At 46.0% G+C, this 26,146-nt stretch overlaps 5 protein-coding genes across 5 annotated transcripts in view; 2 read left to right on the forward strand and 3 right to left on the reverse strand.

The window, feature by feature from the left end:
* gba2 (glucosidase, beta (bile acid) 2) overlaps positions 1-3,582 on the reverse strand; it is a gene marked incomplete in the record, with an annotated part of 9,222 nt that extends 5,640 nt beyond the window's left edge. Inside the window, 2 exon segments of the mRNA XM_053415911.1 lie at positions 2,105-2,796; positions 3,271-3,582. Of these exon segments, the coding sequence (XP_053271886.1) occupies positions 2,105-2,298 (194 nt within the window).
* A 244-nt stretch (positions 3,583-3,826) lies between these two features.
* On the forward strand, positions 3,827-7,303 carry rgp1 (GP1 homolog, RAB6A GEF complex partner 1). Its single transcript, XM_053415912.1, has 9 exons — positions 3,827-4,215; positions 4,379-4,494; positions 4,668-4,801; positions 4,999-5,082; positions 5,172-5,321; positions 5,656-5,802; positions 5,888-6,015; positions 6,104-6,281; positions 6,537-7,303. The coding sequence occupies exons 2-9, from the start codon at positions 4,379-4,381 to the stop codon at positions 6,758-6,760; spliced, it is 1,161 nt and encodes a 386-aa protein (XP_053271887.1). The 5' UTR covers positions 3,827-4,215; the 3' UTR covers positions 6,761-7,303.
* Positions 7,304-7,915: 612 nt separating this feature from the next.
* msmp1 (microseminoprotein, prostate associated 1) lies at positions 7,916-8,918 on the reverse strand. Its single transcript, XM_053415531.1, has 3 exons — positions 8,810-8,918; positions 8,629-8,737; positions 7,916-8,087 (listed from the first exon to the last, which is right to left on the reverse strand). The coding sequence occupies exons 1-3, from the start codon at positions 8,916-8,918 to the stop codon at positions 7,916-7,918; spliced, it is 390 nt and encodes a 129-aa protein (XP_053271506.1).
* Positions 8,919-11,805: 2,887 nt separating this feature from the next.
* Positions 11,806-20,301, forward strand: pik3c3 (phosphatidylinositol 3-kinase, catalytic subunit type 3). Its single transcript, XM_053416078.1, has 25 exons — positions 11,806-12,160; positions 13,068-13,256; positions 13,493-13,636; positions 13,773-13,902; positions 14,891-14,977; positions 15,081-15,176; positions 15,298-15,369; positions 15,465-15,569; positions 16,019-16,111; positions 16,201-16,386; positions 16,607-16,737; positions 17,072-17,153; positions 17,372-17,439; positions 17,539-17,644; positions 17,736-17,852; positions 17,991-18,122; positions 18,251-18,379; positions 18,468-18,537; positions 18,634-18,698; positions 18,802-18,886; positions 18,989-19,063; positions 19,148-19,316; positions 19,483-19,573; positions 19,728-19,853; positions 20,030-20,301. Exons 1-25 carry the CDS (start codon positions 12,096-12,098, stop codon positions 20,042-20,044), a joined length of 2,628 nt encoding a protein of 875 aa, XP_053272053.1. The 5' UTR covers positions 11,806-12,095; the 3' UTR covers positions 20,045-20,301.
* Positions 20,302-21,746: 1,445 nt separating this feature from the next.
* si:dkeyp-75h12.7 (uncharacterized) lies at positions 21,747-25,828 on the reverse strand. The gene is made up of 6 exons (XM_053416690.1): positions 25,753-25,828; positions 25,465-25,585; positions 24,276-24,460; positions 23,896-24,074; positions 23,164-23,717; positions 21,747-23,078 (listed from the first exon to the last, which is right to left on the reverse strand). The coding sequence occupies exons 1-5, from the start codon at positions 25,826-25,828 to the stop codon at positions 23,406-23,408; spliced, it is 873 nt and encodes a 290-aa protein (XP_053272665.1). The 3' UTR covers positions 21,747-23,078; positions 23,164-23,405.
* Between the last annotated feature and the right edge of the window lie 318 nt (positions 25,829-26,146).

Raw genomic sequence — 26,146 nt, forward strand, 5'->3', positions numbered from 1 at the left:
CTCTTCTATTTCACATGAGGTAGCCTATCTCCTCTAAAATGCACTGCCAACAATCCTGGTGTAGATATCAACTATGTCCACAGAAGTCACGATTGGCAGGGAATGTGGAAGGGAGGAAACATTGTGCATACCTGAACAAGCAATAATCTCCCAGCCGCAAAGTTTGTACTTGTGAAAACATTTCTGTGCAGCACCTGGCAGAAGTACAAACAGTAACCTCTCACTAAAGCTCAGTTCAGAGGAGCAACGAGGCCGTGGTTACAGGAGATGAATGGGATCGGTTAAAGCACATTATATGAAGCCGGGGCAGGTTTACGCTATTGTCAGGATTTTGTTGTTCTGCAGGTCAGCTGAAATGCAAACAGAGGACCTCACGGTGATTACAGGCTGTATAAGCTAATTTAACTCCCATGTCTGAGCTGAATAACCCAACACTGATGCAAAGATGAAGATGTGTCTAGTCCTCCTCCTCCTCCTGCATAACTGCTGTCATAGTAATTTGGGAAAAACAAAAGCAAACTCAGACACACCTTGGATGAGAGAGTGTGTTTGTTCTACCACAGCATTGCAACCGGTTTTTGAGAAGTTGAATGTAAAGTTTGGGTTTTAACATTAACACAGAGCAGCTTTGAGGACATTTTGTATTGTCCTGTTATGCTTGATAGACCCTGTGTTGTGGTTCCGTACTGCAGGGGGTCTTGTGGATACAAAAAAGAAATAACAGCACACAGATCAGCATAAATAAGAAAATAATCAAGTCCCTATCACTAAAGAGCAGGTCTGATATCTTACAGTTGGACGACTGACACTCCTTCGACAATCAACGCTCAAGATTGCCAAGATAAGAAAGGTAAAGTCCCACTTTTCCATCTCGGATGTCAGCAGGTTGTTGCAAAAACAAACTCAAAAAGATAAACACATGTGGAGATCCGTGCTAGATTGTGTTTTATCTCTCTTTAGCTGTAGGGCACGATTAAGCCGTTGCGACTGTTCAAGCGGATGCACTGTTTCCTGTCATGTGTTTTGGACTGTGCATAAAAGGCCACCTCGACCTTCCTGCATTTACTGTAAGAGGTTCACGGAGGAGACCACAAACTGCACCTTGAACTAGCTGACCTGCAACCACAGCTCGAGTGAACCTTTTAAAAAGGAGTCAGCCACATGTGCATTGCATCAAGAGATAACTCGACAGCCTTTCCAGAGAACAGCACTGTGACTATTATCGTGCAGAAACTGAGAGCCGTCAATCATCTTTACACACCGGCACTCAATTGAATGTCTGAGATCATTGTGAAAGAACCCTGCCCCCGCCATCTGTACACAGAACTGTTTGTAGCTGCCATCTGAGTCAGTTAGAGAGTGTAAAGATTGTGTAAGAAGTTTTGTTCCATGGTAAATGATTTAGGTTAATAATTAACACACCATTGATTATATTTCAAAACTGTTTCAATGCTTCTTTTGGTCAAACTGTGATGAATCTGATGTATATTCTGTCAACTACATTTTAAAGTGCCTTTATGTGATGTAGTGATTGGTTTATTTTGTCCTCTATTGAGGCTGCATGGAAAATTTGAAAAGATGAGCTGTGGTCCCATCAGCTGCTTCAAGGCAGTGCTGCATTAAACACCTGCTCTCGAGAGATATGACACCATAGGATAAGGGCTCCGCAGGTTGCACACAATGGAAATGCACACATGGGTTGAATGGTAAATAGACTGAAGTTTACGATGACATATGGAAGTCTAAACTGAAACCTCCAGCGTGAGGAAAAGTCTCCCTGGAGTTCAGAAAGCGTTCGGACAAAAGTAAGTATTGTTGTATGCCACTGCCAAGGAGGCTGTTTTCACCTGCCTTTGTTTATTAGTTTGGCACCACGTCAAAACTAATAAACTAAATTACCACTTCAGGCCCTGGAGGGCTGGGGAAAGTCCGATCTGTTCGATTTGGAAGAGGATCTGGATAAACTGGTGAATCCAGGAACCCATTTTCCCTTTGTAAGACAGGGTGTGAGTCCCGGCAGAGGTATGTGACCTCCGAGGGTTCTCATTGCTTCTCCTTCATCGGCACCTCCTTATAATGAATAGACTTCTCTGTTCACTCTCACCTGACTCCGAGGCCGACGTGATCCCAGATGTTGGACAGCGACACGTCTTTTGCTTGTAGGGGCTTCCTCTTTTCCTTGAACTCGTGTGCCAGACAGATCCGCCAGCCCTCCTTGGGCACGCCATATCCCGTTTCTTTGGAGACATACCTAGTCATGAGGTCCGCTGTGGACTTCTCTCCCCATTCTGTAGTCATTGTGGCAGGGTTTCCAGCAGCTGGGAGCTTTATGTACTGAATGGGTGCAGGGAAATTCTCCCGAGCACAGATCTGTCCACACCTTTTTTCAGAGTTGATCTATCGTGCCTTTACCGTGGCGCTAACACCCAGAGGTGGTGGCTGCATGTGGCTTAGAGGTCTTAAGGTGGATAAGTTAACGGCACAGTTCTCCCTGTGGGGCAAACTGGATTTCTGGCAGGCTCTGAATACCCAGACGAGTAGTAAATACCAGCTCCTTCATTCATTGGTTATGTTATCACTGTCCACGTGATCCGTCAGTCTCTACAGCTCCATAGGTTCATACCCCGAGGGTCTAATTGGTCCGATTCAGCATCACCCTCTGGATTCCTGTATATTAGAGAAGACAGAGCCCTTTGTACGGTAGATGTGTCCTCAGCTGTGGCTGCTGAATGGACGAATGGATGGAGGACAGCCTGAGCAGCAGGACCCAGGATCTCAGTCATTTAGCAGGGACACCTACAGTGAGATCAAACAGGATCAGATGATTAAAAACAAACACAAGGGACCTCTTCCACCTGCAGGACACTCAGGAGTAAGCTCATATCATGGCAGCAGCAGATCGTACGTAGAGGAACTTCCGGTGTCAACAGGAGCTGCCATCGATATGTAAAGAAAGTTGTCTTTGATGCTTCAATGTTTGGACGCAGCTGCCTTTGAAGCCACACAAACAAGCATGTCTCACCAGGTGGAGAAACACAGATCGATTATTCTGGGTGCTCAGACCAGTAGCACGTCACGAAAAAACCGCTGGGAACCACTGACAGCGAGAGCAGCCTTTTCTAAATCAGTGACATATTGCTGTGGCCACCGGAAGTGCCCGCACACCGGCTCTAGATCAACATTGTTACACGTGCATGTAGCGTTAGCTTTGATCTCCATTGGGTTGTACAGCCCGCGAGCAGCAGCAGTTAACTCAACAGGCTAACTCACCATTCAGAGAAGAGGCTGCTTGTTGTTGAGTGTCGGGGCGACGTCTTCCTCCCTCAGCAGCTCGGACCCGACCTCAGCATCATGAAGCCTCTCAGTGAACCCCTCGGGTTAGTCTCCCAGGTGGGCTGCCTGTGGACTGATCATCATTCTACAACCAAGCTGATAAACTAGATTAAATCATAACCCAGGGGTGAATACTGGCTCCTGGAGGCCGGGGGAGTCAGATGTAATGTTTGCCTGACCGAGAGAACCCAGTAAAGATTTGACGTTTGCCTGACAGACATAACATAGGGGCGTATTTCCCCACTTCCCACTGAGGCTATACCACTTTGAGTAGCGAGGAGGGGTTCTCTTCATGTCGACTTTGTTTTAATTTCCCTTTGTCGCTGCATTTTATGAACGTAAAGTTAATACACGTGTATTTAAGCTGTTTCTCTGAAGTGTGTCGTGTTTGTGAGAAACACTAGAAGATTGTGTGTCTGTGTTGATTTCACGGCTCCCGGGGCGTCACCATAGCAACGGCAACCCTTCGCTCCCCCGTGCCACGTGACGCATTTTAATGGCCGACGAATAACTTTACCGGAGTTTTCCTATTATTGTTTTAATCTTTAAAAAAATGACAAATTCAAGTTTAGATTTCACTAGGACTTTAGGTTGAAACTTGATCTTGAAGTTGACGCATATTTGTTGATATAAATATTTATATTTGTTCCGGTTTGTTTGTCCCTTGGTTGGTTCTTGGTCGCACGTCACCGGATGTAGAATTCCTCCACTCAGCCCGTCTTGTTTACTGTAGCCGGGCTCGTGGCTAACTCCATCAAATATGGTCAAATTCCTGATAAACACAGTTTGATATCGAGCTGTGTCCCTCGAGACGTCTATTTAAGTTCCTTCCTGGGAAGAAGAACACGTGGCTGACTCGCTGCTGCGTCCCTCGAGGTCAAGGTAAGTGTTTAAATGATCCTGAGGAACGAGCTGTTAGCCAAACAAGTTCCCTGCAGCCAGTCAACACGTACACAGCATCTGGAAATAAACACAAACACTTTGTTGTTGTTTCCAGATCGAGGTTTAATTGTTGTATCTCTCTAACGAAGCCTTGTTGTTGCAGATGATCGAGGTGGTGGCCTCCATGGCCCGAGGTCCCGTGCTCCTGGCCGGGGAGCTCATGGAGTGTCTCATAACCTTCACCAACCCCATGTCGCACCTCTCCACCTCGGCCAGCAGGTAACACAACCCCCCCCCCCAGATCACACACACTTAAATGTAAATCTTAGAGAAGACGAAGATCCTGTCATCAGAATAGAGAGGATGAGGTGAAGAGGAAAGAGACGATGTTGAAACTGGAATAAACACACACCACTATATTGTGTAACTCTTGTTTTTCTATTGTGTCCCAGTGAGATGTTGGCCTGGGCCAGTGCTCAGATTCACTGTCAGTTCCATGCCAGTGAGAACCGGGTGGCTCTGCCGACCCCGGGAAACAAACAGGACGTCCAGGCCGAGAGCGACACGGTGCTCATTCCCAGCAGAGGTCAGTGGGAAGGAGTGAACATCACAATTTGTTATATTTAATATTGATAGAAGCACATTTACATCAACTGTTTGTTGTGTTTGACAGGTTTTCCTACAAACTAAAATACCCAAAGATTCTAATATTCTAGATTTTTGTATTCTTGTTTCAATGGCATCAGGTGGATTCTCTGCAGCACTAATTCTTGTCTTCTACAGGAGAGCGAGGGCAGTGTGTGCTGGACACACCACCTAAGATACTGTTCTGTGACCTGCGTCTGGACCCCGGGGAGAGCAAAACCTGTACGTGTGGTTCAATACCTGAAAAACGTGTATTCATAACAAACAACTGGTTCAAAATGAGCTAAAATTTGTGACCTGCTCCACCACAGATTCGTACAGTGAGGTCGTGCCCATAGACGGGCCTCCTAGTTTCCGTGGTCAGGCGGTGAAGTACGTCTACAAACTGACCATCGGCTGCCAGAGAGTGAACTCGCCCATCAAACTGCTGAGAGTTCCCTTCCGAGTGCTGGTGCTGCAGGGTGAGATGACTCGGCTTCAAACGCTTGTGTTCTAGACGTGTCTGCCGTCAGTTCTAATGAGGTGTGTCACTGAGATGTGAAACCACAAGATGATGGTGAAACGCTTACTTCTGCTTTACTGGAGCTGTTGGTGAAGATTAGAATGAGGAAAATTCCAGCAGCAACTAAACAAATGTTGTGTTTTTTTTAGAAAGGTTTGTGTTGAGTGAAAGGAACCAGTTTATTTTGTTATCACCATCTGGCGTCCGGGGAAATAAAGACTCCCGAGTGTCTTCCTGTGACTTCTGTCTGTGGTGCACATGTAATTGCTGACGTTTTCCTGTCTGATCTGCAGGCATGCCCGAGCCTCCGTTTCCCCAGGATGAGGAGGTCTCCCCTTCCAACCCGTTCCTGGAGGAAGAGGAAGCGAGCCGCAGGGATGCTCGTCCTCTGGAGAGAGCACTGGACATGCTCATGGTCACCACCTCCAGGCGATGCCCACGTGAGTCCAATTCTCAGTCTCCTTTCTGACAGGAAGCATCGTCAGGGGGTTTCCACTTTGACCTGTCTGATTCTGTTTTCTTCAGACATGTTCAACATCACCAACATGCGAGGGAAAGTGGCAAAGTTCTGCATCTTCAAGATTGTGTACAGACTCGGGGAGGACATCGTCGGCACGTTCAACTTCTCAGAGGGGGACATCCCCTGCTTACAGGTGAGACCTTGTGGTTGTACACCTGCCGCACACTTTGCACTTCTAGATTGAATCATGATGTGAATTATGACTTCCTGTGTGTCTCCAGTATTCAGTGAGCCTTCAGAGTGAGGAGGAGATCCAGCAGCAGTACCAGCGGCGTCCTGGCCAGGCGGTCAGTGTGACCGGACACGGGCGACACATGGAGTCGTGCCTCCACACGGCCTCCAGCCACTTCTCCCTCCCCGTCCCCCTCAACGTCACCCCAGGGTTCAGCACAGACATAGGTCAGTCACCAGCAGACACATAAACACGACTGATGTGTAACATCTCCAGTTATTTCCCTTGTTTTTATTTTATGATTGCAATGATGACATGTTCTGTCCAGTTACTCTGGTCAGTACGTCAGCAGACAAACAACATCAAGGCTTCTATTGGTTCCATCAGTTGTCAGATGCTCATCAAGATTCATTCTAACTCAATAATATTCAGAATTAAGTCAAACATGAACTTGAGACCCGAACCCTTATCTCTCCGTACAGTATCTCTCCGCTGGCGCCTGCACTTTGAATTCGTCACGGCCCGGGAGCCTATGGAGCCTCCCACCGTTCTGCAGAACCAATCAGAGGTCACAGTTTGGGCGGGGGCGGAGCACGTGGACGTGGACACCTTCAGCTGGGATCTGCCGATCAAAGTCCTGCCCACCAACCCAGCCTTGGCATCCTACATGTCCCAGTTCACAGGGACCAACAGGATTAATATCTGACTCTGAGAAGATCTGGTGATGAAAATGTGTCTCTGACGTGTCGACAGATGTTTTCATGGTCGTGTGTGAGACACGGAGAGAAAGAACAACTTGTTGTTTGTTTGTTGTTGTTGTTTTTTCTCTCCAGATGTGGAGCATTAGCACAGATGTGCACATTTCTGGAACAGATCATGTGTTTTTTGTTTCATTGTATATGCAGAGCCAGTGATGGAATGAATTTGTTTGCAGCCTTTAATTTGCCTTTTGTCTTGTGCATTTTTCGATGCATCCTAATGTTAGAGACATTTATTCCTTTTTAGGAAAACTGATGCACATTAACTGTGTGAAGTGCAACTCTCTCTGTGGTTGTTGTCGATATTTATTTCAGTTTTTCTTTTTCTTTTATTGTCCTGCACACTTTATTTCTGATTTTATGAGACAGCTTTTTCTTATCCAAGATATTTTTACAGTGTAACAGTTTAGCTGAGGAAGGGATTGAGGTGTATATATATATATATATATATATATGTACGACAAGAGAAATTAAAAGTGTGATTAAAATTATGTTTAAAAGCTTCATCTCTTACTTCACAGAACTCGACTTCATTTCTCTTTATAAACAAGAACTTTATTTGTAGGTTAAATGAGTTACAGCAGAGAACAGGTCCACTTCAGCAGAGTTTGTATATATTAATGCATGTGTATAAACTGTGTTTATATTTACAAGAAGTAATTATTGGATTGATTAAAGATCCGACATTCGGCTTAAGGTGAAAATCTCTAAAAACAGATTTCTTTACAGACAATCTTTGGCACAAGTTCCCGACACTCTGTATCTAAAGACAGAAGTTAGGTCTGAAGCTTTGAGCCACTAATGGCAGACAATGTACCCACTCCAATAACTAATGTAAATTATATACTGAAAAACATTTGATCTAAAGTAAACTTCAATCTTAATTTGTTTCTATGTTTCATACATTTCTCTGCTGGAAAATGCTGCAGTTTCATTTAAAAATACTTTCACAGACGAATGTCACATTTCTGACGATACAAACACTGGAACTTACACATGCTGTTAATGTTTTATATTGGTTCAGAAGTAGTTACTGGTATTTAACTGGGGTGAGTATTGGTTTCACAGATCAGACAGATGGTTGACTGGGTTGGAGTGGCTCTCTACCCTTCGAGCTGCTGCTGCAGCTGAAGCGATCCGTGGCTCGGGTCGTTGAAGTCTCTGCCGGGGTGGCAGGGCAGCCGGGGGTCGGCCGCCTGCACCAGGGACAGTTTGCAGGTCACCGACTCCACACGCACCTGACACCACGCGGGGAAATCCACCGGCCGATGCACCCTGGAGGTAAAGGAGGAGACGCTGTGGCTCTTTGAAGCTTTTAAGACACTTTTAAAGCTTCAGAACCTAAATCTTTCCTTGCACTCATCTTTATTGTTTATAATGAAGACTGGAAACTCCTAACACCATCTGACTTAGTTTCTGTTGGTTCACCGTGCAGCTTTAGAAGAATCAACAAATATGCTGGAACAGTCATTTTGAAGAAAACAGCCTGAACCAAATGAAAGGAATTGTTCCTGAGCCCTAAATACCAGTGATCTGAGCGCTAAGTGTCCGTTTCTCCTTTTAATGCTTCAATAACCTTTGCTGCTTCTATCTCTGTTCTTTAATTTGGCTACAACCGAAATTGGATGTGGTAATCTTGCCACTTCTGCTTCACTAAAGGCCCTGAACACTTCTTCCTCCGCTGCCAGATCTCAATTCACTGCCACCCAGAGTTTCCCTATGATGCAGCAGTTAAGAGTCAGTCCTAAATTCATTCAGACTCTCTAAATCCACAGTGTTCTGGACAATACACAACACAGGAGGTTTGTTCACTCACGTCTCACAGCAGCCGACTCCAACCGGGTGCAGACAGGTGCACTGCATGCAAGCGTTGTCCATCCAGGTGTCACCCAGAGAGTACTGTCTTCCCTCAAACACACACAGAGCTGGACCAAACAGATGTGGTGTTAGGTCATTACTCAAATAGCCGGTGAGGTTTTAAAGTGTAAGGGTCTCACCTCTTGAGTCGAAGTGGCACTCCATGGGCGCAGCAGAGCCTCCGCTGCTCCACAGGAGAAACCCCACAGCTGCCAGCATCCAGTTCACCCTTGAAATCTCCATCTTCATCTGGTCCTGTTTGCCTCTGGTTCTTCTTCACCCGTTTGCATCCTCATTTATACATCCTGACTGCATCCACCGCGGCGTGGAGGCGTGGTTTCTTCTCCCAGTCCTGGCTGGGGAAGGCGTCAGGGGTGCCATCCACTGGGAGCGAGGAGGTGGTGGCGGTTTGCGTGGAGCAGTCTTGGCACCGTCTGGGCTCTCCAGAGATCAGCTCGCTGCGCTCCAGCAGGCATGAACCTCCAAAGTGATAGAAAGAATGACACATCGCTGCTGTGACTAAGAGAGGGAAGGGTAAGAGAGAGGTGAGATGGAGGGCAAGGAGACAGAGAGAGAGAGAGAGGTGACGTCCAGGGAGAGGAGGAGGAAGAGGAGGAGGAGGAGTAGGAAGAAGGGTGAAGTTATCAAACATGATTCATCACCATTCAACCTCTGCTGGGGTTTTGTAGAGCAGGTCGACGTCGAGAAACTGAACATGAGACTCATTCATATGTAAAACACTGACATACATTTTAATAAAGAGAAACAAATCTTTAGTTTATATGTAAATCCACAGCAGGGAGCTTTGATCTCCTTCACCCTGTGTCTGACTGCACAGTAGTAACAAGAGGTCCTCACTGGTCCGGATGCACAGAGCTGGATAAATGGAGACAGATGCTTCCATACAGGGAACCACTGATTGCTCTGACGTTTATGAAAATAGTATGAATCATGAGCTTTGGCCTTTGCGTCACGACTGAACACCTATGGAAGATGTCTTCATCGAGCACGCACACCAACGCCATCGTCAAAACACCGAGGGAGGAATTATCTCCTGGAAACATTTGGTTCATATCTCTCGGAGAGTTTGAGAAAGTCGATGACCGTCAAGGAAAACTGAAGCCCAACACCTCGCTCTGACTCTGTGGGTTTTTCCTTTGTCATAAAACCCACTTTTGTTCTTTTTCTGTTGACCTTTAATTCTACCTTTGTTTCAGATCGGGAATACATTGAAGGAGAAACCTCATTTACAACATATGTTAATATTCCAAGACCCAAAGAAAATATGAATAAGAAATAGTCAAATTGGCCAAATAGCAAAAACAATAGCAAAAGGAAAAGGAAAAAAACTCTTATCAAAAGCAAAAAGTAATGTATTTAATTAATTATTTTGTCCAACTTACATCCCTGAAACTAAAAAGTATTAAATTTGCAATGATCTTCACAATTTACCATGGAAGAGGGTATGTTTGACTTTTTTGCCAAGAACATTGACTTGAAATGAAAAATCAATATTCAAAATAGTCACCTCCACCTGTTTCACCCCTGTTCATATGTTTGATGAATTCTTTCTTCCTTTGTTTGTCAGCAGGATTACACAAAAACCACCTGATGTATTCCCACCAAACTTGGTGAAAGGATGGAAGATGGGTCAATAAAGTAAATTTTGGGGCATCTACATTCATATTTTATTTGTATATATATATAAATCCTGGTATGATCTGTTTAAATTCTAATATGTTCTGCAGGGGTGAATATTTCTGTAAATCTCTGTCAGCCCTTGTAGTTTCACCCCCCCGAAAACACTCTGACCTGAGGATGCAGCACCATCTTCCTCCCCGGGTCAAGAAAACATTATCTCATCTTCTTCCATTTGTTTACTATCTGCAGAGCGACAAGCGCGATCATAGGAAAAATCCTCCCAAAGTTCTCACAGGAGGCCCCCGGGGCAACATAACGGAGGCTTTTACGTGCCTTCTCTCTGGTACCCCATAGTAGTCAGAGAGTGTTGATAGGTCCTCCTCATGGGGGGGGGGGCTTCTTTGTCTCTCAGTTCTATGACTCACACTTGCCTCTCTCAGCTCTGCTCACTTTTTCTGTCATTAATATGAACATACAGCTAATTATATTATAACGGCCCCGATGGAAAAGTTTGGACATTTCAGAAGTCTGTTTCCTTATTCATTTATAATTATTATAATTTGTTTAAGGTGCTATTTCTACTGTTCTAAGTTCAGGAATTGACCTCTTTGAAGCCTCTTTGTCGACTATAATAAAGTGAGGATGAGTTCACTGTCCGATTTGTCAGCTCGTTGTCGTCACCAGCGACGAGAGGGAGGATCTCATCAAAACAGAAGACGAGGATTTTCCGGTCACACGCCTGTTTCCCCTTCACGGACATGCACTTAATAGGTGACAAGCGCATTTTAATTGGGCAGAACTTTCTGTTAAAATTTTACAAGGCTGTCGTCATGAAATCATTAAAGTTGGAGAGTGGAATCTTTGATAAGACAACTGTGTTTCACTGCTTATGTCACACTGACAATCAGTCACGTAGACAGACTGCTGACTAAGTAACATGAGCGGCTTGAATACGCATCATGAATGTCTGTTTATATATTAAATACTTCAGTCACTTCAAAATATTGTCTTTAATTCTAAAGGTAAAACAGGTACTGTATCATTCTGACACAAAACTAAAATGATATAGTGAAATCATAAATGATGGTCAAGGATGGACAAGTTTTTTGCGTCTCGTGTTGCATTTGAATATTGGGGCTTACTGACACAATAGGAGCAGTATGGAGGCATTATATGTTTTTTATTTTATGTTTTTTAGTTTGAAGACTTTTACTTTAGTTGTATTGGTTTTGGCTTCAACCCAGTTTGCCCCTGAAACTCCAAAAGTGTTATTATGGACTCAAACACTAAATGTAGTAAGTGGTTAAAAAGTGAACTCTCCCTTCAGAAATAAGTTGGGTGTACTGTTCCTTTAAGAAGCGTGCCGGAAACTCCGCCCATTCTCCACTTCCCACTTCTTCCTGCACGAGGCCCGACCAATCGATCCCGGATCCGTCCGCGGCCGGTGAATCCATCGGCGCTCCGCTGCATCCGGGTTCGATGACTTCCCCCTGGCTGTGGATGTCAGTAGTCTGCGGTGTTGTTGTGTTGCTCGGTGAAAACACCACATCATGCCCGAGGAGCCCCGCGTCCGAACCCCGACTTCACCGTGAGCACAGCGGCTCCATCCGCCGGTGGGGACCCGAGCGAGCGCCGGTACCGACTGCGACCGAGTCCCGCGCGTGCGTGAACCGGGTTCAGCCCGAGTTTGAGTGCGCTGATCCGGGGCCTTGTCTCTGACCAACCGGAGGGGGAGTTGATGGTGGAGCTCGCAGGGCTCTGGTTCCAGTGTTTCCCGGTGGGAAGATGGACACTGATAAATTCAACTATGTTTACAGCTGCGACCTGGACATCAACGTTCAGCTCAAGATGTGAGTTCTCCGGTCGCGGGACCTGACTGCACACCGACAATCTGGGGACACTACTTCCCTTGTGGGGGACAAAAGCTCACTTAAGTCCCTTAATCATTAGGTTTTAGGTTTAACACTTGGTTTATTGTTACAGGGACATGACTGTAGCTCAGTGGACTTTCCTCTTAATGATATAGGCTCTTATAGACTCTATTACGTTAGTTGTTGTGGCTTCTAGAGCTAGCTAACTAAGTTATAGCTAAAAGTGCTACTGTCTGTATAAAGCGGTTTTAAATCTGTTTGACAAGGTAGAGCCTCTTTTATTTAGAACATACACTTCACACACAGAGAGTCAAAACAACACAGAGGCAAGATAAAGAAGAAAACACATAGGACCAGTCAATAAACAGAAAAACAATTTTTTCAACAAACTTACAGGAGTGTTAATCGAACCTTTTATATTCCAGTATCTTTAGAGTTGGAATACATTTCCACTCACTAGAAATAAATACATTTCAGCTAATTGTGTCTGTCTAACTGAAGTCACATGACTGAACCAGTAAGCAGGATGTTTACTCCATCATGACCCAGTCAACACGAAGAGTTTCCAAGCTCCCTTAAAGAGAATCACGTGTGTAGCTTGTGAGTCTTGTTATCGCACAACAATCTACCAACTTATTTGAAATGGCCGTGAATATCTGACCGGGACCATGAATAAGTCTCAAATAACTTGACACCCTGTTAAAGCCCTATGAGACGAGTTGTAATTTGTGAATATGGGTTATACAAATAACATTTGATTGATTGATTGATTTAGTTGTAAGAGGTTGAGTCGTGTCCGTCTTCACGACATCAACAAACAGCCTCTCTGTTTCTCCCTGACTTTATCTCCCCATCTTCTCTCCTCTTCCTCCTCCTCCTCCTCCAGAGGCAGTTTAGAAGGAAAGCGAGAGCAGAAGAGTTACAAGGCGCTGCTGGAAGACCCCATGCTCAGGTTCTCCGGCCTCTACCAGGAGAACTGCTCGGACCTCTACGTCACATGTCAGGTGTTCGCTGAAGGAAAACCACTCGCCTTGCCCGTTCGCACCTCGTACAAAGCGTTCAGCACACGTTGGAAGTGAGTCCAGTGGCTCTCCTCAGGTCGCAGATATATAAACATGTTTAAAGATAACATTTTAATTTATCCACATTTATCTATTCTCAGCCTTTGTGTCAGTTACATCTTTAGTCTTAATTTAGAAACAGGAAAGCTGTAAAGATTTTTTTTTTACTCAATCAGCATATCAATATACTTTTCTCACACTTCCTCTTGTCTTTTATTCTCTCCGTTCATTCTCCTTTTGTGCTGCGCAGCTGGAACGAGTGGCTGCGGCTGCCAGTCAAATATCCAGATCTTCCCCAAAGTGCCCAGGTGGCTCTCACAGTGTGGGACATCTATGGCCCTGGCAGAGCTGTGCCCGTGGGCGGCACCACTGTCACTCTGTTCGGCAAATATGGGTGAGTCGGCTCTCGTGACATTGTTTTTGCGGTATTGTGTAAAAATCAGCCCACAGCTGCAAAGTGTTTTATGCTGATGTGTGGTAAAACAATGATATGTAACTTTGAAACACGTCCTGCTGCCGCCCTCTTCTAGTATGTTCCGACAAGGGATGCACGACCTGAAGGTTTGGCCGGGCGTGGAGGGGGATGGAGGGGAGCCCACCACCACACCAGGGCGCACCAGCAGCAGCCTGGCAGAGGACCAGATGGGCCGGCTCGCCAAGGTACAGTGTGTTTGGATCGGGGTACAAGGCTAAAAATGGGAGAGAGAGAAATTAGTGTAATGGTGCATGAGAGGACTGAATAGGACTGAAAAGATGAGGGAAAGGAAAGAGATAAGATGGGGGGGGACAATGTGTACGTTGGATGAAGAGAGAAACCCTCCGACGCAAAGCCCTGTCTAAACAATGATCTGTTCCAGGGCCCTGACCTGGAGGTACTTGGTGATGTGAGTACAAGGGGAGGAGTTAGTGTTGGGCGATGCAGGATGTGTGTGTGTGTGTGTGTGTGTGTGTGTGAGTGTGTTTGAGTTGTGTACTGTACGTGTGTGAACAAGACCTCGGACAAACTGTATTTGCAGACTTGCCTTTTCACTTGTATCACACAGTGTTGGTGCATTTAGTAGAAATGCATACAAATACACTTTGACCCGGGTTCTGGTTTGAACACATTGTGTTCTTGGCAGCATCACACACAAGTTTTCTGCTTTTGCCATTAGTTTTTATAAAAGTGTTAGTGTATGGCTATATCCATACTAATCTGTTTTCAAAGTAAAACGATCTTTGTCCGCACAAATGTTTTGAATCCATATCAGTTTTAATCCCAGTCTATACCAACAGGCCCCTGAAACAGACTCACTTGATCCTCCATCTTTGTTATTAACACTTAGTGCAGTTAACTTCATGTATAGCTCGTGGCCAAGTGTGCGCTCACATCCCCGTCACCCACACTGACCGATGAGTTGATTGGCTACTGAGCGTGTGTGTGTGAGCAGAGACGCAGGATTGGCTGCTGGCACATGAGTCTGTGCATGATTGGTCAAGCTGTTTTCGCACCAACCACCACGCTGTGACTAGAGCCTCTTATATTTTACTGTCTCTTATTTTTGTGTGTATTTTTTAGTAAACTGCTCTGTCTCTCTCGTTTCCCTGCCCTCTTTCTTTTTCCCCTCTTTCCTCTTCCCCTCTTCCTCCATCTCATGTGCCCATCCAGCTGACGAAGGCCCATCGGCAGGGCCACATGGTGAAGGTGGACTGGCTGGACCGGCTCACCTTCAGAGAGATCGAGATGATCAACGAGGTTTGTTTTCATGTGTCTATACCAAATGATATCGGAGGAATACGTTCATTTCTCATAACTATGTTGTCTTGTGGTTTTTAATGTTTGATGCGTGTCTCTGCAGAGTGAGAAACGCAGCTCGAACTTCATGTACCTCATGGTGGAGTTCCCTCGTGTCAAAACTAATGACAAGGAGTACAGCATCGTCTACTATGAGAAGGTATTTCAATATATTCCTAAGCATGTGAAACAGCTCATATTAACGTGTAATATCCATAAAGTGGGCGCTTTGTGATTGATGTGTACGTGCCCCCCCCCCCCCCCCCCCCCCCCCCCCTCAGGATGGAGACGACACCTCACCTGTTCTCACCAGCTGCGACATCGTCAAAGTTCCTGACCCACAGATGGGCATGGTGAGAGGACAAACACGTTTTATGAAGACTGTGATGATGTTGGTTAAATATATATATGGAAATTAAATGTGTTTTCTTTACATTTTTCCTTGCAGGAGAACCTGGTGGAGAGCAAGCATCACAAACTGGCCCGTAGCCTCCGCAGTGGGCCATCGGATCACGACCTGAAGCCCAACGCTGCCACACGGGACCAGCTCAATGTGAGTGGCCTCAGTTTTTAATTAGAGAAACAAATCAAACTAGAAATACGTTTATTATTGTATATAACGTATTTAAAATGAGAGATGGCACAAAATGGCTCCCATACTACGTACAGATCTATTGTCTTGAGGGGTAAACAGTCACTTGTGAAAACATGTTTACTTTCACTGGATCCAGATTTTATTTGTATCTGCACCAAATTAGTGGTTTTTTGTGCAGGTAATGAACATGAATAAAACATTTTAAAGTGTCATGTGTCTTAAAGTTGGGAGTTCCAACCTCTCAGCCCCCGGATCAGACTTCCTCAGAGACCCACTCTTGATGTGGGATTAGAGAAGCTCTGCTGCTTCGGTCACATGCTTCATTATATGTTAGAGAATTCCTTTCATGGCTGAGTATCAGAACACACTGTCCAGACCTCACTCCTCTGGTCTGTTTGCCCCCCCAGATCATCGTGAGCTACCCTCCCACCAAGCAGCTGAGCTCTGAAGAACAGGACCTGGTGTGGAAGTTCAGATACTACCTCACCACTCAGGAGAAGGTGGGTGTGTCCATAGTTTATCTAAGTATCTCTCCAAAACCTCACTTCCTTTCTGACCAAATTAATTCCTCCTCTTCCTCTTGCTTCAGGCGTTAACGAAGTTCCTCAAGTGCGTGAACTGGGATCTGCCCCAGGAGGCCAAGCAGGCCCTGGAGATGCTGGGGAAGTGGAGGCCCATGGACGTGGAGGACTCGCTGGAGCTGCTGTCGTCCCAGTTCTCCAACCCGACAGTCAGACGCTACGCGGTGGCGCGGCTGGAACAGGCAGACGACGAGGTGGGTGTGCAGGGCCGAGCTAGGCCTGGAGGAATATGTGGTGTAAATGTATGTGTGTGGGCGAATGATGATGATGATGGGTCAGTTTCACATATAAGTGTGTATCCATCACTTCTTTCAGTACTTTTTAAACTATTCATATTTAACTGAATAATACTTTGCATAGAATTTCTTGCTGTAGCTCCATCGCTATAATCAATCCTCTCTCTCTCTGTTCCAGGACCTGCTGATGTATCTGCTGCAGCTGGTTCAGGCGCTCAAATATGAAAACTTCAGTGATATTCAGGGAGGCCTGGAGCCAGGCAGCAAGAGAGACAGCCAGGGACTTTCAGATGACTCCGCTCTGGACAGGTCAGCACTTGGATCAGAAGTTGGAACAGCTTCCTCCGGCTGTGGATCATTAAGAAATAGTTTAAAAATGTAACCGAGCGGACTGAAACTCTGGGATTTGTTTTTCTTCCTCACTTTGTTTTCAACAGCCTGGGTCTAAATTTATCTCAGAATACTTTCACGTGATTATTTTTCTTTTACAAAAACCATAATGAAGTCATTGGTTATTGTGATTTTTACTGGAAGAGCTTTGGCCACAATCTTTTGCCATCAGCTGGAGGCAGAGAAATTCCACTCTGCGACCACGTCGACCTGTTATTAATCTGTTTTGTTTTCATTCCCCCGTTTTGTGTAGTTCTCAGATTGTCTCTGGAACATCTGGATCCTTCACGGCTCCGCAGAAAGGCAAAGAAGGAGCCGACAGCGAGAATGCGGAGGTAAGGAGAGCTCAAAATAACAGTCCCATGAGAGAATTCACTGCTGATCAATATAAATCCACATGTGTCACATAGAGAAACCCACTTTAATAAAGCAGAATTAGATTCTCTGGGTCGTCCGAAACGAAAGTAATCAAACCAAATCCCTCTGGTGTGAGTCCAGCTCTAGTCTGTAGTGATGAGTGTGTTTAAACTCAAACGTGTGTGTCTCTTTGCAGCAGGACCTGTGCACGTTCCTCATCTCCCGCGCCTGCAAGAACTCCACTCTCGCCAACTACTTGTACTGGTGAGAAGAGCTCAGATTTTCCTTCGGACCCTATTTCCCAGTTTCCTTACGAATGAGTGTGTGTTTTAAGTTCAACAAACAAACCGTGTCCTCCCTCAGGTACGTGATAGTGGAGTGTGAGGATCAGGACACTCAGCAGAGGGATCCCAGGACCCACGAGATGTACCTGAACGTGATGAGGAGGTTCAGTCAGGCTCTACTGAAGGTCGGATGTCTCTTCATCACAGGAACATTTATCATCTTCATCCCGGTCTCTTTGCTCCACCTCTAATCCTCACTCTTTCTCTCCGCTGCAGGGGGATAAGTGTGTGAGAGTGATGCGCTCGCTGTTGGCCGCGCAGCAGACGTTCGTCGACCGGCTGGTGCAGCTGATGAAAGCCGTGCAGAGGGAGAGTGGAAATCGCAAGAAGAAGGTGAGAGCAGAATCGAACGCAAACCTCCGACAAGCTGCAACGAATCTGAAACACGATTTCAATTTAAACCCAATGATGTCTCCCCCTCCCCCCTGTGTGTGTCTGTGTGTGTCTGTGTGTGTGTGTGTGTGTGAGCAGACTGAGCGGCTGCAGGCTCTGCTGGCTGACAACGAGAAGGTGAATCTTTCGGAGATCGAGCCAATTCCTCTTCCTCTGGAGCCTGAAATCAAGATCAGGGGCATCGTCCCTGAGACAGCGACGCTCTTCAAGGTAAAAGACATTCACACAGTTCAACGGTGTTTTTATTCTTCAGTAAGATTCAGTTTCATCTTTGACTAAGTTCAAATATCTGTGTGTCACGTTGTTGACGAGTGTTTGTTTCTGTGTTTGTGCGTCAGAGCGCTCTGATGCCGGCCAAGCTCATCTTCAAGGCCGAGGATGGAGCCATGTACCCGGTGATCTTCAAACACGGAGACGACCTGAGACAGGACCAGCTCATCCTGCAGATCATCTCCCTGATGGACAAGGTAAGAAATGACTCATGGGATCTCTTTGGGTTTCAGATCTTGCAGCTTCTGTGCACCTTAGTTATATTTGTTCAATTTCTGTCCTCAGCTTCTGAGAAAAGAAAATCTGGACCTGAAGTTGACTCCCTACAAAGTTTTGGCCACCAGCACCAAACACGGTAAATTCACATTTTAATCTGGTAAAGAATAAATTCCTCTCAAAAACAAATTTACTCTCAGATTTTTGAAGAAGAGAACATTTGCTCTGGTTCCAGGTTTCATGCAGTTTGTCCAGTCGGTCCCTGTGGCTGAAGTCCTGGCCACTGAAGGCAACATCCAGGTCAGCAGAGACACACAACCCTCACACATAATCCCCATAATAATCTGCTGTGTGGAGGAGACGCACAAAAATAATCTGTCCTTTCAATCGCTGGTTTCCACAGAGCTTCTTCAGGAAACACGCCCCGAGTGAGAAGGGGCCGTACGGCATCAGCTCCGAGGTGATGGACACCTACGTGAAGAGCTGTGGTGAGTGTGGTGTGTGTGTGTGTGTGTGTGTGTGTGTAGCAGCCGTGGCCTCAGTGGGTTTGTGTTTGTGTTGACGTGCCTCCGCTCTCCTTGTCCTTCCAGCCGGTTACTGCGTCATCACCTACATCCTGGGAGTCGGGGACAGACATCTGGACAATCTGCTCCTGACGAAGACGGGTGAGCCACATGTCTTCCCTTCACTTGGGGTTTGAATCCCAGTCTTCCTGGATCAGTTCTGAAGAACCTTCTCTCCTTCTGCAGGGAAACTCTTCCACATCGACTTCGGCTACATCCTGGGCCGAGACCCCAAACCGCTGCCCCCCCCTATGAAGCTGAGCAAGGAGATGGTGGAGGGGATGGGGGGCATGCAGAGCGAGCAGTACCAGGAGTTCAGGAAGCAGTGCTACACCGCCTTCCTGCACCTCAGGAGGTGGGGTGTTCAAACACACACACACACACAGACACACACAAAGACACCCACACAGTTCTAATGTCCACCCGTACCTGTCTCAAAGTATGTTTCAAAGTAAAAGTTTCTGTTTTCCTTTTTTTGTTTTTAACCACAGAGATAATCCGTCTTCCTTCCTTTTCTTCAGATACTCCAACCTGATCCTGAATCTGTTCTCTCTCATGGTGGACGCCAATATTCCCGACATTGCTCTGGAGCCTGACAAGACTGTTAGGAAGGTACGTCACATTAAAGTGAACTGGGACAGGTGGTGGGACACTGGGATGGTTTCATAGGACACATGCTGGAGTTTGTATTCATGTGGTTTCTGACATCTTTCCATCCAGTAAAAGGATCAGTGAGGACCATGTCTTTTTGCTTTTCTGCCTCCAGGTGCAGGACAAGTTCCGATTGGACCTGTCGGACGAGGAGGCGGTTCACTACATGCAGAGTCTGATCGATGAGAGTGTGGGAGCTTTGTTCGCTGCCGTGGTCGAGCAGATACACAAGTTTGCCCAGGTTAGTACACACAAGTCACACATTTAAAAAGATGGCGTAAGAAGAGGTAACTTTATAACATTTCAGAAACGTAATTGATCTTTTCTACATATTAACAAATGGCGAGTGAGCGTTTTCCCCCAATATGAAGAGCGTCCTGAACAAACGTCTGAAACATATTTCCTGTGTCTCTTCAGTACTGGCGTAGATGAGCAGAGACTTCTGGGACGAGGACGTCGTGGATCGAGTGTTTCAAAACTGATGCCGTGTTTGTGAGAGAGAGAGAGAGAGAGGAGAAAGTGAAGAAACTTAATGACACTGTTTTTAAAAAAGGCCGAGAGTGCACTGCCAACCTTTACTGCAAGTCGGCTGAACAAGGACATCTTTGTTTGCTCATGTATATATCGTGTATATTAATTATTGAATGATTGAAATGTACGGCCAAAAAAATAAAAGACTGTTGATACAACCCCCCCGTTCTGCTCGTGAGTTTGTTCCTCGAGACGCGTGTGTGTGTGTTTTCATGGTCGAAGCCCAGAGAAAGTGCTGCCACGCTGCGTTTATGAGGCGAGACGCGGTTTCTTAATTGAGCGTCACTGACCATCTGTGGCCGGTCACAGTGTCGACGCTGGGGGCCGGAACCGAGCCGGACCCCCAGGGGGCGAGGGTGAGTCAGAGCCAGTGACTAAGCATTTCCTGACAGACCCAGAAAGACGGGACTCACATGGTTTACGTGTCATTTAAGAACAAGATGTACGTTTCCTCTTGTCACGTAAACACAGCAGCTGATCTGACTGAAGTTAAGTATGAAAATAATAAACTCGTGTGTTTACATCCAGTAGAACCAAGTCACCTGGAAACTGGGTTGTTTAAAGTTCTAAAATATAAAATGTATCTTATGCAAAAAAAAACAAATGGGGAATTCCCCTAGAACCAGAAATTGCAGTTAAATATTTACTAATATAGATAAATATTGTTTAATATCAAAATGCTGTTATCTAAAAGGTTCAGTCAAAACACACAGATCATGATGCAGGATGTTTATTATGTATTAATACAACACTCGTGCTGAAAAATAGTCAGGAGAAAAAACTACAGTAGCCGGTAATAATATAGAAGAAATGCAGTTTTAAAGTTTCACACAAATTACTGTTAGTAAATAGATGGATGACAATGTTAAACAAACTTAAATCACAGCTTGTAAACCTTTATTTATATAAAGATAATGGTTCTTATGGTGATGGTTTAATAACCTTGGTGAACTGAAATATTTTTTGTTGTGTAGATAATTCATCTTATATTTATTTATTATATTTAGACTTCTATTTTCATGAGGACTCATGAAGTCTTAACCCTAAAACAGCCTTTTGTAAAAGTGAGGATCAGTTAAGATGTCATTACATTTGGTCCTCACAGAGATACAAGTACGAATACACACACAAACACACAATGAGCCAAATTAATCATTATTTTCAGAAAAGCTTTAGTAAAAACCAGAACAGAACCAGTTGAGCAGCTCCCTGATGCCGGAGCCACCAGCAGATCTGTTAGTGTGTAGTCAGGTGTTCGATTCCCCCCCCCCGGAGCCAAGTCCCAGCTCCATCCATGAATCACCTCGTGTCAGCACCTTGTTTCGTAATGAAAGCCCCGGCTCAGCTCTGGCCGACCCCCCAGGTCCATGTGGACTCTGGAGGAGGCCGACGGGGAAACAAACAACGCTGGACGGCCAAACCGCCGACGCTGCGGAAAGAATTCAGCATCAGCAGAAAACAGGGAAGAGCAGCGAGAAGTCGAGATGTTCCCGGTCGTCATGCAGTACGCAGAGTCACGGGGGAGGGGGGGGGGCAGCTGTGAGTCAGAGACATTACAGAGGGGCAGAGAGCGGCATGTTGGCTGCAGGTCGGGGGGGGGGGGGGGGGGGGTCAGGAGTTTTCTTAGTTCCTGTTTATGGAGATGATGGTTTGGACGAGCCTGTTGAGTGACACTGGAGCTCGGCACCGAACGCAGAGCGGGAACAACCGCAACCAGATTTAGACTTTTCACCGAATCCGCGGACGAGCACACGCAGAGATAAACATCTCGTTCTGGACCAGTCGGGTAAACCATCTCTGCTCCACTGGCAGATCTCACTCACCAGTCGATTCCCTGACTCGTGTGGCCGCCAGTGAAATGTGCTCCCAGTTTGAAAAGAGGGAGAAACAGTTCGATCCAGAGGACGGGAACATGATGTCTGTGGTTAATGAGCTCGAGGAGAACGGGAGGTCAGAGGTCAGAGGAGGAACTGGAGTGGAATCAATGACTTGAAGGGGAACGGGGAGAAAAGTTCATGAAGCCAAAAGTTATCTCTTCATATTGATTATTTTATCCGACTCAAACTTCGTGAACTAAAAAAGTATTACCTTTATTGCAAGAGTCCAGACAAAGACGAACAATCAAATGCATATAACTTCAAGGCTGTGGAGGAATATTCGGCTTTTTTGCCATAAAAGTTGACGTTTTTGCTTAATTGATGATTAATCAATAATCAAATTAGTGACCTCCACTAAGGAGGTTATGTTTTAGCCCTTGTTTGTTGTTTGTTTGTTTGTGAGCAAGATTCTGCAAAAACTGTGCAAAGAAAGTATTTATTAAAGTTTGGGGCAGATTGGATCATCGACTGGGCAGCTTCTCGAAAGTGAAGCCAAAGCATCTCAATCGCCACCTGGTGGCTGGCTGTCGTATTGCTTATAAACTCTGCCTCCTCCATGTTTGCAGATGAGACATGGACATGGTTCTCCAGTTCATCTTGAATTTCAGGGACAGTTGGACGTTGGCTCTCGATCATTCTGTCTCCAGCCAAAGCTCATGTAAGAAAATCATGTCACCACATATTGACCAATACTTGTAGAACAATATAAACAACATATTATGATAAATAACAAGGTATTTGGATATAGAGACTGTGACTCAGTCTGTTTGTATCAGTCTCATCTTGTCACACGTCTCCTCAGAGGACAGACACACAGGCGGGAGGCTGAGGACAGAGTCCAGGCCTCGCTCCAGCTCCGTCCCCCCGCTGTCCCAGTACACTGCCCCACTGTCCCCATGGAGAGGACTGCTGGTCGAGGTGTGGTCCTGGCTGGAGGAGGGGAGGCTGGAGGACATCTCCATGGACATGTGGTCTTCAGGGAACTCGATGTGGATGTCACAAGGGTCGACTGGGACCGGGGAGAGGGGGTCCAACGAGACGGGATCACAAGCAGAAGACTTGAGGAAAGAAAGAAGAGAAAGATCTGTCAAGGAAAAGCCAATAGAGAGTTGTGTTAAGAGAAAGAGAGAACCCATCTCATACTGGAGTCTTCGGTGGAGCTTCAGTCACTGCAGCTCGTCCTGGGTTCTTCAGAACCACGACGAGGAGCGGGGCGAGGAGCAGAGACGCCAGCAGCACGCCGAGACCCAGCACAGGCAGGGCCGCTGTGGCAGGAGAACAGAAACAGGAGTGAACACGCTGGATCCACAGTGAGGCTGAAGAAACGAGCTGAGATGCCAGCAGGAGATTTAACTGCACCTTTGGACTCGGTTGTAAAACAGGGATTAAGGAACAAACAAAGAAAAGATCCAGAGTTCTGGACCAGGACCAGATTCCTTTTGTTTTACAGTGTTGTGACAGATCTGATAAATGTCAGGTCCCAACACATTTATATATTTATATATACACGACTGATCTTTCCTCCTCTTTACACCTGATACGGAGACGATCTGGACGCACTGAGGTCTGGACTTCGGAGACGCCGCCATGGAGAAGGCCGGGAGGGAGAAGTTGGCCACGGCGCAGTAGTTCTGACCCGGAGACAAACCAGAGAACTCGACCGAGGTCACGACCTCCTGGGTCCAAACCGTACGGGTCTGAAGGGAAAAACAAAACCCGGCCTCGTCAAAACCAGAACCACAGATCCACCAGATAAGAAACATTTCCCTGACACCGATTTAATCAATTGGAAGTTTGACAAATATATATATTTTTTATTTGCACATTTCCATCAGGACACTCAGAGTCAAACAGGAGGATCAGGACTTGTTGGACCTGATATTCTGAGCGCTGGCGTCTGTTGAACACAGTCACTGTCGTCCGGGGGTCAGTCAGTTCGGAGATGGGGCAGCAGCTCTCCGGAGAGCACCTCCTGTTGGCAGCGCAGGGGAACTGCACCTGCACCAGCAGCCGCTCGTCTCTCTGAGAGACCGAGACCGAGGGACGACTGAATCCTAGGCGAGAGAGAGAGAGAGTTATTCACACTCCAACATGTGACTCAGTCAAACTGTTCTAAAAGCAGCAGTTTCAAATCCTGTGCCACAGAGTCGGATGGTTTCCCTCAACCAGAGGAGCTGGGACTGGAAACTCTGAGTCACAGATTTCAAGACCATTGCATTCCATTTGCTGAAGACTCTTAGGTTCTTGTCTCTCACTGAAGTCGCTGTAGCTGAACTCGCGTGGTTTGAGCCACACGGTGGAGCCGGGGCCGAGGTGGACGCCGAGACGAATCAGGTTGTAGAGCTCAAAGTCGGAGAAGGCCTGAGACAGGTCACAGCTTCGGGACGAGACCCGGACGCACCAGGACACGTCCTGCCAGGGGACGTCCTGCCAGGGGCCCCTGCAACCAGGAGCCCACAGTCAGAGACTCGCACAGAGAAGATCAAACAACAGCAACTAGAATTAGGTCAAATTAACTAATAAAATCTGATAAAAGTAGATTTTAAGCTTTGATTTGAAGGAAGTAACTGAGTCAGTCTGATGAATTTCCTCCAGAGCCGTGAAGCTCTCGTTTCAAAAGCTCTGCCCCCGTTAGTCCTGAGCCGATAAGACTCTATAAAGCTCACAGGCTTTGTTTAATGAATTCTTTCACTTATTCTCCTGCTCGTTCTTTTCAAGTTCACAGAAACTGAAACCATCTTTAAACAGGACGAGTTCAGGAGTATTTATTTAACCTTCCTGTTGTTCTCAGGTCAGATTTGATCAGGAATAAGGTTTGTATCGTCTAATGGCCACAAAACAACATGGATGGCTCTATTCTACAAAAGGTAATGGCCACTACTTTCATTAAATTAGATGTTTTATTCAGATTTTAAATGGTTTTGAATGAATATCCTGACAAAGTTGTGATAATCCATGTTTCTTTAATCATAACTTTAGTCATATAATTAAACACTAAATTAAAACATGCAGCAAACACTGAACACAACAACATAAATAAGATCTACAAGTTTATTCAGACAAAATCGTTTCAAATAAGTGACGAGAAAAGAAGATGAAAGTTAAAATACATAAACTGTCTTTAAGGGAATTAAAGCAAAAAGTGTCTGTGTATAAATAAGTGAAGCTTCACTCACACACACGTCTCCACGACTTCAGACACTACATTGATTTCCTGTAGACTGACTCTAACCTTAACTCAAAGGGTGAAGCAAGTCTTAACCTTTGTTAGCACTTGATTAACTCAAACCTTTAAACATGTCTGCACCTGAAAATGTAATCATTCACATCCTGGGGACTTGCTTTTCATCCCCATAATGTGACCGTGGAAAAGTGCTTTTGGTCCCCACAACATGAGGAATCCCTGGACCCCCCCCACACACACACACACAGAGTGAGCCTCACCCCTGTGTCTTGGTCTGGACGCTGTAGGTGGTGTTGGGACTGGCACGGGGACAGGTCCACCGCAGGAGGCAGCCTAAGTCCAGTGATTCCACTGCAGTGTAACAGACTAACCCGCTCGACCCTGGAGAGGTCGCACATAAAAGCCGTACACTTAAAAATAGCACACACACTCACACACACACACACTGATGCTCATTGACCGGTTAAGTCTGATTATCACAACTTTGTGCAGCAGACACAGAGGAAGACGAAAAACATTACAACTGTCCCATCATGTCTCACACTCACCGTTAACGAGGAGGACGACCACCCACAACACCACCACCGACCTCCACCCCCCCGGGGCTACACCTGCTGTCTCCATGATGACTCTGTGACCTGCAGATCAAGCGGGCGACACCGAGACGGTCTCGACTCCGACCTGCAGCCGGACGGGAGGAGACGGACTTGAACACAAACACACAGAGACAGAGAGGAGCAGGAGGAATTAGCTGCAGAGGAGGATGATGGGCTGGAGACAGCAGGAGGCTTAATTGGAGGCTGGTGACTTTGTAAGAGAGAGAAGAGGCTGTAAGCTACTTAGCAGGAGAGCAGGAGAAAACAGAGGAATGAGAGGAAGAGGAGAAAGTTACTCTATCGCTTTATAGAAAGGTTCAGCTGCTCACGTTCTCAATAAACTGAA

The sequence above is a fragment of the Pleuronectes platessa genome, chromosome 23, assembly GCF_947347685.1.
Source record: "Pleuronectes platessa chromosome 23, fPlePla1.1, whole genome shotgun sequence".
NCBI classification, from domain to species: Eukaryota; Metazoa; Chordata; class Actinopteri; order Pleuronectiformes; family Pleuronectidae; genus Pleuronectes; species Pleuronectes platessa.

What these genes read in the sequence shown, in the direction of transcription:
- msmp1 (XM_053415531.1), bottom strand. Translation starts at nt 8,918, where the DNA reads ATGAAGATGGAGATTTCAAGGGTGAACTGGATGCTGGCAGCTGTGGGG. An exon ending in GTGCCACTTCGACTCAAGAG is followed by an intron (nt 8,738 to 8,809) that starts GTGAGACCCTTA and finishes TGTTTGGTCCAG; the next exon opens with CTCTGTGTGTGTTTGAGGGA. An exon ending in GGAGTCGGCTGCTGTGAGAC is followed by an intron (nt 8,088 to 8,628) that starts GTGAGTGAACAA and finishes CTTTACCTCCAG; the next exon opens with GGTGCATCGGCCGGTGGATT.
- rgp1 (XM_053415912.1), top strand. Translation starts at nt 4,379, where the DNA reads ATGATCGAGGTGGTGGCCTCCATGGCCCGAGGTCCCGTGCTCCTGGCC. An exon ending in CCCCGGGGAGAGCAAAACCT is followed by an intron (nt 5,083 to 5,171) that starts GTACGTGTGGTT and finishes GCTCCACCACAG; the next exon opens with ATTCGTACAGTGAGGTCGTG. An exon ending in AGGGTTCAGCACAGACATAG is followed by an intron (nt 6,282 to 6,536) that starts GTCAGTCACCAG and finishes CTCTCCGTACAG; the next exon opens with TATCTCTCCGCTGGCGCCTG.
- si:dkeyp-75h12.7 (XM_053416690.1), bottom strand. Translation starts at nt 25,828, where the DNA reads ATGGAGACAGCAGGTGTAGCCCCGGGGGGGTGGAGGTCGGTGGTGGTG. An exon ending in GTCCAGACCAAGACACAGGG is followed by an intron (nt 24,461 to 25,464) that starts GTGAGGCTCACT and finishes TCCTGGTTGCAG; the next exon opens with GGGCCCCTGGCAGGACGTCC. An exon ending in GCCAGCGCTCAGAATATCAG is followed by an intron (nt 23,718 to 23,895) that starts GTCCAACAAGTC and finishes TTTTCCCTTCAG; the next exon opens with ACCCGTACGGTTTGGACCCA.
- pik3c3 (XM_053416078.1), top strand. Translation starts at nt 12,096, where the DNA reads ATGGACACTGATAAATTCAACTATGTTTACAGCTGCGACCTGGACATC. An exon ending in ATCAACGTTCAGCTCAAGAT is followed by an intron (nt 12,161 to 13,067) that starts GTGAGTTCTCCG and finishes CTCCTCCTCCAG; the next exon opens with AGGCAGTTTAGAAGGAAAGC. An exon ending in GTGGAAATCGCAAGAAGAAG is followed by an intron (nt 17,853 to 17,990) that starts GTGAGAGCAGAA and finishes GTGTGTGAGCAG; the next exon opens with ACTGAGCGGCTGCAGGCTCT.